This window comes from Camponotus floridanus, unplaced genomic scaffold, assembly GCF_003227725.1.
Source record: "Camponotus floridanus strain SB8 unplaced genomic scaffold, Cflo_v7.5 scaffold278, whole genome shotgun sequence".
In the NCBI taxonomy this organism is placed as follows: Eukaryota; Metazoa; Arthropoda; class Insecta; order Hymenoptera; family Formicidae; genus Camponotus; species Camponotus floridanus.
This window is the reverse complement of record NW_020229412.1, coordinates 102,312-116,223: the sequence shown is the minus strand read 5'-3', so window position 1 is coordinate 116,223 and position 13,912 is coordinate 102,312. Positions and strand designations below refer to the sequence as shown.

General features: G+C 33.4%; 2 protein-coding genes across 4 annotated transcripts in view; one reads left to right on the top strand and one right to left on the bottom strand.

Annotated features, from left to right (window-relative positions):
* Positions 1-367: 367 nt before the first annotated feature.
* Positions 368-4,307, bottom strand: LOC105248800 (protein MCM10 homolog). Its single transcript, XM_011253794.3, has 2 exons — positions 4,112-4,307; positions 368-3,788 (listed from the first exon to the last, which is right to left on the bottom strand). The coding sequence occupies exon 2, from the start codon at positions 3,776-3,778 to the stop codon at positions 1,559-1,561; it is 2,220 nt and encodes a 739-aa protein (XP_011252096.2). The 5' UTR covers positions 3,779-3,788; positions 4,112-4,307; the 3' UTR covers positions 368-1,558.
* Positions 4,308-11,022: 6,715 nt separating this feature from the next.
* The window catches only part of LOC105248801 (protein couch potato), a 78,740-nt gene continuing 75,850 nt past the window's right edge, over positions 11,023-13,912 (top strand). For 2 of the 3 annotated variants that reach the window (XM_025409648.1, XM_025409647.1), the window contains exon 1: positions 11,023-12,745. In XM_025409648.1, coding sequence (XP_025265433.1) covers positions 12,683-12,745 — 63 coding nt within the window. In that variant the 5' untranslated portion in view covers positions 11,023-12,682. The remainder of the gene's footprint in view (positions 12,746-13,912) is intronic. The other variant, XM_025409649.1, reaches the window with a different exon arrangement.

Genomic DNA, 13,912 nt, shown 5'->3' with positions numbered 1-13,912 from the left:
TGCTCATTTCCTATGAAATCTATGCTCTGTCAGGTGGTAAAAAGGAAGATTGAAATAATGATTTAAAAACATTCCATATACACGTATATGCATATATACATACATTAATGTGAAATGATAAAAAAAAGATCGTTTTTCGAAAATAAACACAATGTATGTAGCTAATTTATTAATATAACTTTCTTTATGCATGATAATTATTTATTTATATATTTCATTAATTCTTTCAATAATTTTTTAGCTCGTTTTTTTGGAGAGGGAATTTACAATTATGTATGTATATATATATAAAATATGTGACAGCTATGAAAATTGATTATGATGTATTAAAAAAGACAAAACATTTTCAAATAATAATTAATATCTTATTTGTAAGTAATACTCTGAAGTTTAATCATTATTTTTAATCTTCTTTTTCTCACGCATATTTTATTCGAAGTTTTATATACAAGGAAAAGAGTAACGTGTCATTGTATAAATATAAAATGCCGAACAGAATTGTGGACAACCATAGGATATTAAACAGTATATGAGTGAAAAAATACAATCTATGTTTCTCATACAAACAGATAGTTATTAATGTCCGGAGTTATTATATTGACATAACACATCGCGGAAAATCCAACTCAGATGGTTTCTAAATGCATTATATGTATTATATAATATTGATATATAGTAACTTATGTCAATGCGATGCTTTCGGACCCCAATTATAATTCTTTATATTAAGAAATTTGCTGATGTTTATCTTTTTACACAGTGCATATCGTTTTTGTATGAAGGAAAGAGTACTTTTCTCGTAAGGAGAAAAGGTATCTTTGTATGAGAAAGCTTTGTTGAACGGGAAAGGAAATAATGATTCTCCTCAGCCTAAATATCAAACCTCAAACGTAATTTAGTGAAATCACGTAATCGAGATGATAATGTTTTTTATACGATTGTTGTACCTGGTTGTATATCAAAACATTTTTGCTCGCTGTGTACATTTCGGACGGAGAAGATTCAATGTATTTCATTTCGGAAATGTGCAAGAGATACACTCTTAGGATTTCTTTATATTTGTACATTTTTCATAAAGTGAAAAAAAAAAGAGAAGAAAATTGATAATACTGACAATAAACAAAAGGATATCAAATGTTCTGTATTTGTAGATTCTAAGATATAAAATATATAGGAATAAGTAATCAGTCGGGATAAGCAAGTTTCGCGTCGTTTTAATAATTTTAGCCAATGATAATTCGATTCAGATAGTAAATTCGTCATGGTAAAATCTTCAAATTTTCTATGTATTTTCATTATATATATAGACAAAAATATTAAAAAATAATAATTGTATAAAGTAATATATCTTGGCAACAATATCGTAGCATTTTCCAACGCCATTTGAATTTCTATATTCTAAAACAAATACTTTTTCGCTAGTGTACGTAAAACATGCTATCAATTTATATCTTGACCAATATCGTCTCTCATCATTTCTTTAATATTTTACTATATACTTACAATTTCTTAATTTAGCTAGAATATCGACGGGGAGAAAGGGAGGTAATTGAATTTACTAATCTTCATCCGGGACAAGAAGATTAAGATTTGCGTCTTTCACGATTGAACCTAGGAATTTCTCTTCGGCGCCACGTATAGATAGAGTCTCTGTAGCAATAATGGTCTTCCTCTCATCCATCATTGCCGCCCTGGCCCAATTTGAGCTGCTGCACTTGCTGCAACTGTGTGACGGCATACGATTTAGACTGACAGTCCGGTTGCCACAATCGGCGCATTTGAAAAACCTCTTAATAGCATCGATCACACGCAACGGATGTCTTTGTTCCTTGCACATGTCCGATGCTGAGAAGGCCGTGTACTTGCATATTGCACATTTCACAGCTTTACAATTGATCTTGAAAGTGTTCATCATCTTTTCTTCCATCTTTTCCTTTACTTCTAATTTGTTAAAATACTTTTCCTTTTCTTCATCATAGGATTTCTCAATCAAATCTGTATGCGAAGATTTGGCTTCTAGAATCTCTTTGAATTTGTTATTTATATTTATCTTTTTTGTACTTCGTTCTTCCTGCTCATCATTCTCTCTCTGACGTTTCGCGTTTTTATCCAGTTTCTCTTTTGAACTTATTCGTATCTGATTGGGATTCTTCGCTTTGATTTTTCCATGCTCTTGCACCCACTTGATCGCGTTCATCTTGGCGGTACGAATTTGTTGCTTGGTGATGGGCTCGGAGAAATCTATCGTACTTTGATTACATCCCCCTCCCAGTTGCGGATTTGAAGACAAAGAGACCAAACTAATCTTCTTATCTATGTGATTGTTTTTAGGTTTGTTTGGTGTATAATTACTTTCTTTTGATTGTATCGGACTGGAGCATAGAACTGGTCCATTGGGCGTTGATTGTACTATTACTTGCTTTGAGGGTTGCCAGCCTCTCAGTTTATTGAGTCGTTCAAAATCTTTCCTCGATTGTTTGTTCGTCAGTTCCACAGTCACTTCCTTCTTCTTAGCATTCACATTGACCTTCGATTTCAAATCACTTTTCGCTTTTTCAATATCATTGCCTGAATTGGTTTCAGATAGCAATTCCAAACGTGCGCGATCCTTCTCGTATAGCTTCTCATTGCGTTTAGCCAGTACTGGTACAAACGGTGCCAGACCGTTATAAGGTTTTCGTGTATCAATTTGCTTGTTCATGCGCTTCAATGCATCTCCAGTAAATCCATATGCATTGTTACTCGATTGTAGGTCCGCTCGTCGCGTACATTTTTTATATTCCTGTTTAACGTGATAGACACAGTACTCGCATCGACTTGTATTTACAATCGCAGTGCACGGATCGCCATTCTTTTTGATCGATTTGCATTTACCCATATCCTTGGATCTACCAAAAATCATCAGTTTCTGAGGATTATCGATTGATAGAGTTGCTTGGTCGATGTTGTCCTTACTCTCGAGTATGTTTGGATTGAGAATACCTATCACACTGCCAGTGATTGTTTTCCATAATTGTTTGTAGGCATTACTGAATAGAAAAATAGACACAGTTTTCAAATCATCAGACAAATCGCTTATTTTCCAGATACAATAAGAACTTCCCTTCTGCGAAGTTTTTGTAGCTGACTTATTGATTAATACACCAGCGATTACCCAGTCGTTATGTATATTATCAGAATTTATATGATTCTTTACTCTTGATATTGTTACAACTATTTTGTCTTTCATACGTTCCTTCAATTCAGTAGAAGATATGAGAGGACTAATTATTCTTATTCCAAAGAAGGGATCGCTATACACATCCTTTATAATACTGTTATTATTGCTACCCTTTATGGTATTATTGAAATCAAAAGTCTTATTTTTACTATTATTAAAAATATTATTCTTATGCTGTAATTTTTGTTCGGGCTGTTCAGTCTTCAGAAAGGAGTCCTCTTTTAATAACTGTTTTATTTCACGTCCATAATTGGAATATTTTTGCTCTTCAAAATAACGTCTGTCTTCATCATCTGAAGAATCAAGCTTATCATCATAAAGTGTATTGCTAATTTTCTCATCAGCTAATTTATTCTCATTATTTATATTACAAGGCTTAGAATCTAAGAAGTTAAATTGTAATTCTGTTAAAGTTTTCTTTGATTCAAATGATTTAGATTGTTCAAGATACTTAGACTGGTCATTATCTTTCTCTTCAACACCACCTGTCTCTTCGATATCATTTGATATTAAATTATTCAAGATGTCTAGATCAGAATCACTGTCCTCGTGCTCCATATTTCAAATCCTATAAAAAAGGTAAATATGCATTTATAAATATATTGATTAATCATAAATTATATTTAAGTTTATTTTGTTTAGAATGTAATTTAGGGAAAAATATATGTATATGTTTATATTAATAAGGCAGTGTTAAAATTTAATCAATCAATGATCATTATAAATAGCATTACAAGTTAATATTAAATTTGTAGTTACATATAAAAATATATTTTATGCATAGAATTATAACTTTAAAACATAAAAGAATTTGCCAATAAGAGATCAAAACTGTCATTGATTGATCAGTTGACTTCTTGATATAATAGATTACAGATGCCTGAGCCTAACCTTGCTTTCTTATTATTTTTGTGCTTTATAATATTAAAAATGTGATAAAAATATTATTTATTACTATCATAAGAATTATTCACGCTTTTCTAAATCACACATTATTCATAAATTTTCATAAATAACACTGTATGTACGTATGTATGTACATAAAACTATTTACACGTGTCGTTACACGCTCGCCAACTTTCCCGCCAATTTCTAGCAGATGATGCCAAAACATAAACGTATAAAATACATAGAGAGGCCTGTTCTCATAAGAGAATTTACGATAAAGGAAGTAACACTATTCATCAATCACAAATATACAGTCCAACCAGAAGAATAGCCTACCCAAAAGAAAGCGAAAAAGATCCGAATTGAACAAGATACATTTGAGATTTTATCTTTACACCCTCTGTCATTCTTTGTCGATATCGACAGCTAATGCGCCATCTATGTATTTTACATGTCTATGATATAAAGAAAAAGCCGAGGTTATTTGCGCAGGCGCGTTGGATTATTTGCTGCTTCGATTGATTCGATATATCGAGAATCACAGTGTTACTTCTTAAATTTTGAATCGCGGGCAATCTAGGTCAATCTCGCGTTGAGATAAATCGCAAAATCGTATTCGAATTTCGTTTCGTATAAAAATGTATTTTTTGTGTCAATTGTTACTGTCTAAGTGTAAATATCTCGTGTGGAAACAATTGTCGCAAGTGTCTCTGGTAAAAAGCGTTGCATATTGTGGCATTGTAACGCATTCAATATCATGTATAATCGCTACGTCACATCATCAGTTTCGATATTGACTAACCACTTCACTGGAATCACCTTCGTGATATCTCACTTTATATTTTATCAAAATACAACAAAAGTACAATCAATCAAGTATGTACAATCACCATCAAGTATGTATACACATATACTTCAATGTTCTATATATAATTAATTCTATACTTTTCTATCTTTTCTGATTTTACTGCATTTTATGCAGCTATAAAATGTTATTGAAAAATCGTAATTATACACACATCATAATATATAATATATAATATACATATCATAATTATGATTTGTACACATACGAACACACATAATGTGCACACGCGTATGCGTATGTATATACATACATACATACATACATACATACATACATACATACATACATACATACATACATACATACATACACACATATAAGCTTTACACACACGTATATACTTTATATATATTTTATATATTAAATATAAAGAATTTTAATCAAATTACACACACATATACGTACACATAACGAGTCTTTATTTGTATTTTTTAAAATTCTTAAACTAATGTTAAGATAATTGAATAATAAAGATAGTTTTTACCAATCCTGTTGCTGAAAAACTTTTCGGAATTAAAAAATTAAATAAAATATTTGTTATTATAATAATTAAATATTCTTTCATCAAAATCAATTCAGAAGCTATATAATGCATATAACTTTTACTAAATTATACTAATTTGTTTACTGATTCGAACACTAATATTTTTTGCTTTTTCACTATAAATTTAAATTTTCCATGGATTATTATTTATCATATATAAAATACATACGCATACATACATTTAATATATTTAATAATTTATAATGATTGTGTACCAATCATTTATTTTGATATAATACTTAACATTTCAATAATAATTAATATATGGATATATTATTTATTTTATTACATGTGTTTTGAGAGAAATACGTCGATTGGAATTATTAATGATTCGTTAACGAATTAATTTGTATCTCGCTAATTCTTGTATATAATTATTATTGCAAATAATTTTACTATCTTTCGCCAATGAATAAGTGAAATAGTAAGGGAAGCCGACAATTTATAGCAATTGTTATATTCGAATGATTGCTCGCAATAAATTATTTGCGACTTGCAGTTGTCGCCAAATCATCGTACAATCACTGATTCATCACATTGTCACTGATACATAATGGCATAATCTTCTATAGTGTGATGTAATCAGGATTTAGATATTATCATATACAGAGTGTACTAGAAGAATTTTGATCTTAAACTTATGGCATATATAATAGCATACTTATTACTATAATTGCCCTTTTATTAAAATATTAAGGCCACGAAAATCGTTAATCGATGTATATAAATAACAGTAGCGTGTGATATTTAAGATATATGCAAGTATATTAATTAATTCAATGAATAAAAAGTATATCACTTTTTTAAAATACTATACTTCTTTTAAGTTTTGCCATTTTATAAAAATTACATATGCAGCTTTTAATAATTATAGTATAGTTATTATGAAGAAAATTAAAAAAAAATATATAGATATATATAGAAATATATAGATATATACAGATAAATATATATTTTGAAATTTTGTATTTTAATTTAATAATTATTAATATGTTTTAATTTATTTTTTTAATTTTCTTCATAATAACAACTATGCTAATTATTAAAAACGTGTATTTGCATGTGTAATTTTTATAAAAATGTAAAATTTAAAAGAAGTATAGTATTTAAAAAAATCAATATTCTTTATTCATACTGAATTCATTAATATACTTGCATATATCTTAAATATCACGCGCTACTGTTATTTATATACATCGACTAACGATTTTCGCGGCAACGTGGCCACAAGCATAGAAATCGACCAGTCTCTCCTTATGAAATATTCACTGGATGTTGGAGTCGGACTAACTCAAGCAGTCAGTTTGCATCCAAGTAACTCTCGTGGACGAGGATGCAAGCAACTCCTATGAGGCTATCGAAATACGTTCTGGAAACGCTTAATCGGAAGTCTCGCGGGTCGCTACATTAACCCTTGACGGTTATAATTTCCCCCGATATAATTTCCGTATATGAATCAATATTAAATATAATGTTTCTAGTTTAAATAGTACTCATGTTACGTTTAAAATAATATGTGACCTCTACGTCTTCTCATTCGTATTCCTTTGTAAAAATTCAATAAAAATAGGTAGTAGGACCGAACGGGAATAGAACAGGATATGTAGTGCAAATTAGCTTTGGTTATGCAAATAGAAGTGAATTAAAATATATATAATAATATATATAATAATAATTATAAAAGATCGAAATATGATTTTCAGTTTATGTTTATATATATATATATATATATATATATATATATATATATATATATATGAATTAATTTTTTTTAATTTTTTTCTTAATTTCTTAATTTTTATTATAATTGAAATTTGTAATTGAATAATGTAATGATAAAATTAATAGGTAATTTTTTAATAGATATAATTTTATAATATATAACTATATTATTTTTATTTGGCATTCCTTATACATATTATAATTATTCACAGATAAAAGTCTTTAAAAAAGCATATATATAGAATTTATTAAAAATTAAGCGTTTCCATCATATTATATTATAAAAGTAGTGATTTAAAAAATTTTTCTTTTCTCTTTTCTATTATATTATGCGATAAATAAGGGGTAAATATTGTGCTAAAAATAGTATAGTTATATATATATATATATATATATATATATATATATATATATATATATATACAGCATTATTCTCATTTGATAAAAATGCATTTGATTAGATCATAGATTTTACGTCGCTAAATTTTCAGAATCTATATTGAAATTTCTAATAATCTAATATTTATTGCACTTAATATATTTCTAAAAGAAATAACTAAATATTAATTTTATTATTACATATTTTCATCATTTATTATAAAGAATAAAAAATAAAATGATTAAATGATTAAAAAATAAATAAATAAAATAAATAAAAAATAAATAAAAATAAATAAAATGATTAAAAAATGGATGAGATATTGTTAAATAAAATTTATTTGAAATAAGATTCTAAAAAGGAATTTAAAATCACACATTGACAATAGTGCTTAAAACATGTAGGTAAGCAAAAATATTTGAATAATATTTTCTTTCTTTTATGTTGTACAATTTGTATGTAATTTTTTATTTTATGAGAATGTAAAACTTGATAAGATTTGCATAAAGAACACGGAAACTTTTTCTTTGACTTTAGTATGGTATTGGATCTAGTTTCTCATGAAATAAGAAACACGATGCGATAGTTTCTATCCAAGGATACAGAAATAATTGCGCGTGGCGAATAAATAATTCCGCATATTTTCGTCGATCGGTCAGCACATGTGTGTGTGTTGATGCATTTACTTGGTGTTTCGTGGTACCATCGTTCGTTGGTCGATTCGAGCAATAAACCATCAATAATACAGTTTACTTGCTACTATTCAACGGTGTACGATTTAAATACGCAGAGCACGCAACTATTTTACATGTTTGATAATAATAATCCGCGATTCGACAAATTTTCCTTATGATTTCTTCGCGATATTTTATAGAAATTAAATCGATTTGCATAGAAAATACAAATTTTAAATAATTGTGTCAGAAACGGTATCGTTAACAGATAAATTTATTATTTTATTTCATGTCTCCTATCAGATATGTTGGGTGAAAAGAACGAGCAAAGACATAACATTTGAGAAAGAAATTATTAAAGCTTTTAAGATATTTGTAACAGTTTTTTAATCGAGTAATTTTTAACATAAATTTAATTAAATAAATTAAAAAAATTATTATTGATTATATATTTCGAGAAAAGAGTTATTTTACATAAGAAGGATGTTTTAATACTATTTCAATATACTCAAATTTCTATTATAATATAAAATTGAAATAATTAATTAAATATCATAATTCAAAAGCCAGTTAATTAAGAAATGTTAAATATTTATTTTGAGTTAATTGCGATTTTTCTTGTTGCTAAGTGTCATATTTTTATTATTTTTCTAAGCAATTCATTAGAAAGGATGCTTTGTGACCAATCTAACGGTATTTTTTCTCTTCTCTCATCGTGAACGCGTTGTTCACTCTCGCGCAACAGGATTCTAGTGCCATCCCATAATTTAAAAACTAGTTGGAACAAAAGCAGCTTACATATCGTTCATCTGCCCCCTTTCTTTATGCTTCTCCCCACTTTCTTCTCTGCCTCTTTTCCCTGGGTTTATTTCTGAGTCATCTGCGACATAGCCGTGGGCATTTTTCACCTGCTAATCTCGAGGAAAGCTACGCATTCTGAACGGCTTCCACCTGTTAGTTACGGGGGAAAGCGTGTGGTCACGGAGTTCCTCGTGTAGAACGGAACTGCACGCGATCTGCACCGCTCTTCCTCCCATGCCATCTGCTTTCTCTCTCTCTCTCTCTCTCCCTCCCTCTCTCTCTCTCTCTCCCTCCCTCCCTCCTTTTAGAGAGAAAGAGAGAATGCATGCTGTGAGTGCATAACGCGATGTGCTTCGGAAGAAAGTACGCAGTTACTTTCGATGCATCGTTGCACCTCGTGATTTGCTCCTCGAAGCATCGATGTAAATTTGTTCTATATTGTTCTTTTGCGTGCGAACGAATCAAAATCTTTCGCGATATTATAAATAAAGTTCATCTTTATATAGACTATTATGTGTAATATCCGTTTCTTAAATACAATTTGTAAAATAAAAGAGTGTAGATTTTTTAAAAGAGTTCAGATGTATAGAAAAAAAGTTTATATAAGAAAGTGTATTAAAAATTTCTTAATATTATGTATGTATTTGTATTCATCAGTTATTATTTTAATTAATCTTGAAATATATTATGTTTGTAATTCGACAGAATAAACATACATACAAATAGTTCAATTTTTATTTAACTTTGTAAGCAATTTAAGATATATAAATTTTATTAGAACAGATTTTTTTACATATTACAGATAGAAATTTTGCATATTTTCTATTTTAATGCACATTTTGCATATTTCGCATTTGTTTTTGTCTATATAGCAAACACGACTTTTCTGCCTTCAGTCGTCTTTTGTAACAAGCTTGGCGAAGGGATTTTCCTTCAGGGCATGCCTTCTCTCTTGACCTCTTTGTTACAACTCATTTTAATAAAGTAACTTCAATAATTGCGGTTATTATAATACCGTGCGTAACAAGCACAGACGAAAGCATTATAATTCTATACTTCTAACGAAACCTACTTCTCCTTTCAAATGTAAAATAAAACGCCCATAATGTTTAGAACTGCTATTTATTTCTAATTTCAAGTTATGCTGATTTTTATATAATTTATAAATAACACTCTGCTTTCTATAATGATGTATTTTATATTATTAAAGATATTATTTAAAAAGAGATAAAAATAAAGTAAATTGATAAAGGAAGTTCCTCTTTTTTATCTAAAAAATAATATTTGTAAAAAAGTAGAAAATTTATATATATATATATATATATATATATATATATATATATTTAATAATTAAAATGTTTGGCGAATGTATTTGCAAGTTTTACTCACAAGAGCTTCTTATTTTTTATTCAAAGAATATATATCAACAAGCAGAAATTTAATTTCAAAATTAAATGAAAATCGAATTATTATATATACTAAATATATATATATATATATATATATATATATATATATTATAATCAAAAGTTATATATATGTACTCATATATGTGTACTCATACATGTATAAACATATATATTGATATACATCTTTATTCTTTTTCTTTATTATTATTCTTTTTTTATTGTTTATTGTATATCATAATTTCGCTGGAGACAGACGAAGAGTATTATCATTTTTCTTGAGATCCTCTCTATATTCTTCGTATAGTAACGATTTCTTCTCTGTATCGAAGGTGATCCAAAAGCACGTGCGAAAACCTCGATGCACCCCTATCTTCGCACGTTTCCCCTCGCAACGGCAATCATCCCTTCGTCGAGTGCAGCTCCGCTTTTCCGTCGCCTTTTCCGGCGGCGAGTCGCAACGGGAGAGGGAACCGCCGATTCCCCTCCAGACGCACGCTTCTCGCCTCTCTGTCCCCTCGTCGGAATCGCGAGCGACCTGTCCTCTTCCCCTCGTTCCCATCGCAGGCGCTCGATCCAAAGCCCCCCCTTCCCTCCTCTCTCTGTCATCCACCCACTCACCTACCCCGACCCAGTGGCCCGCGGGCCACCCCACTCCACCCTCGCGGCGCGGCGACCCCGCGCACCCGTCTCACCGCCATCACGCTCGTTCACGCTCCGTCAGTCTGTCGGCAACCTGCGTACCAGTCGTGTCGCAGCGCTCACGTAACAAAATTCTTATTATTATTACTATCACTCTCTTTACTTGCCTTGACACTTGGCCGGTGGTGTGTTCATTCTCGTTTCGATTGTATACATTGCGCGTTTTTCATTTTCGAATCGCCCCCTTCGAATTACGTCCTTACGCGTTCCGGAGCTCTCGCGCTCTCGTCGAAGAAATCGTCATTGCCGCTGCCGCACGCGTTCACGCTCGCGCATAAAATTCGCCACGATTCGCGGTCGTATCGCACGGAACGCATCGATAAAGTGATAGAGAGACAGAAGGCCGCAACGAGAGAGAGAGGGAGAGAGGAGTACACATACGAGCACGTCAAATACGAACCCGTCGTCTGCGAACCTTACCCGATCGCTACTACGATCAAGCGTCACTGGTTTTCCGGAGCGTTGCTGCGTGCGAGCCACCCGGTGCGTGGCAAGTCGTACGCCTCGCGCAACCTCGTCGTCGTCGTCATCGTCGCCGTCGTCGTCGTCCTCGTCGTGGCGTGTAAGTGCACGAGCGTGTTCACGGAGCAACCTTAGAATTCGTCCAACCGGAACGTCATCGCACGCTCGTTGCATCCGGTGCATGGGTTACCACCGCTGCTCATCGATAGATGAAACATCCGGTTTACAGGAGGAATATCGCCGACGTGGCCGATCGCGTTCACCGGGTGCTGCCCTGCTCCTCCTTCGTGGCGGACACGCTGCTGGTGTATCGATTGCTCTAAAATAGACGCGTGGGAACAACACCTGCAGGCCAGGCGTACACGTATACACATGACGCTCGCAGGCGCATAAACGCGCAACAGACCGCACACGTTCGTGCACCACGCTTCGTACACACATTTACGGCTCGGTTCGCTCTCTCTCTCCCCCTCTCTCTTTTTCTCTCTCTCGCCTTTACGCTGCCACGATTCCCTTGCAGCGGCAACGTGTGACAGGTGCAACGGCGGCGGCGACGTCGTTGTAGGGTAGCCGGAGGTGGCGCTATCGGAGAACCGCAGCAGGAAGCGGAAGAAGAAGTGAGCGAGGTCGGCGCCGCGAAAAGACGCGAAAAAGAAGAGGTAGAAGAAACAAGGAAGGGACAGACGGAAGGGGAGAAGAAAGAGGAGGAAGAAAGGGGGAAGCCGGCCAGGAGAGAGAGAGAGAGAGAAGAAAGACCGGGTCAGGGAAGGAGAGAAGGCGTGGAGGAGAAAGAGGAGAAAGAGGAGGAGGAGGCGGCCGCGGCCCCCGTGCTTTTTCACGAAGGGAAGGTTATTTTCTAGTGATACGTCCTGGAGGCGCCCGTCGTCTTCGCCGGTACAACCATAACGCCGCCCGCTTTAAAACGACCGAGACGGGACACGGTGGACTCATCGCCGCCACCCGCTCGTACTGCAGCCCCCGGCAACCCCGGACCGTCCGGCAAACTCGCCTGCATCATGGATGCGCCGCTATCGCAGAGCATGGACTCCGTTAACACGGTGGCCACCGGCGAAGATGAGGTAAGTGTCCTAAGAATTGCTCTTTAAAGGCGTACGCCGACACTATAGCCGTGTGCAAAGGGGTGGAATCCACCCCTTTGTCTGACGCGCTCGTTCCGTCTCTCCTTTCGTGTGTAACCGTCTCGCATTTCGTGCGTTTCTTTCGCGAGACTATCGCGAGCCCTTTCTCATCCCCTTTCCTACTTTCGCTTTATCGAAGGCCACCCTTGAATATCAGATATCACTTTATATATTTCTCTCCTTCCTCCCTTCGTTCCATCGAGAGGCCACACTATTCTCACCCTCTTCCTTCCTTCCGTCCTCTCTCCCTCGCACTTTTGCGTTATCGCCATATTGGTTTGTTCTCCATCCCCTGCGCCGTGTCTGTATATATCGTGTCTGTCTCCCTTGCTCGTGCCGACGCTCGCGCGTCATAGCGCGCGCAAGCGCGTATTTAGATGCTCGCGCAGGCTGCTGACACGCGCGTACCTCTGCCGCGTGTAGAATGTCACTCATTAATAATACGAACGCGATACAACATGCACGCTCGAAATGATCTAATGAAAAAGAAGAGGAAAGATTTATAGAAATACATATGATAGATAGAATGTTAAAAAAGAAAACACTCGTAGAAAATCAAATTTAGATGTTGATTAAAATAATTTCTCTCGAATACCTAATATGATTTTAATCAAACTCCACGATGAGGGAGAATGAATTATATGTTACTATATTAAAGAAGCCATGTGTTTCATAGAAAATCAGTGGAAAAAATTCCTATATGCGTAATTTCAAGGTGGTGATAACTCGATAATATTTCAATATGTTATTATAACAAAAATATCAAATATGACGAATGATTAGATATACAGAAATTAAATGAAATTAATGGTTTTGAATCGAGCAACTTTGCAAAATCAATTACGAAACAGAGGAGCGTGAAGTTAGCAATTACGTATGTAATTGTACTATTCATTATATTCGCATTCATCAGTATCCTTTGTTCTCTCGGCGATCAACCGTAACTATATATAATCTTGCGCAATTTTTTGCGATTGCTCGTGACTTTGTGGCAGCTGGTATGACGCAACTGTTCGGAGTTGAAACAGTTGTATGACACAACTGTTTGTAAAATGAAAACAAATCGTTACATATCTTTAATTATATATCTTTAATTTACAATGTTAA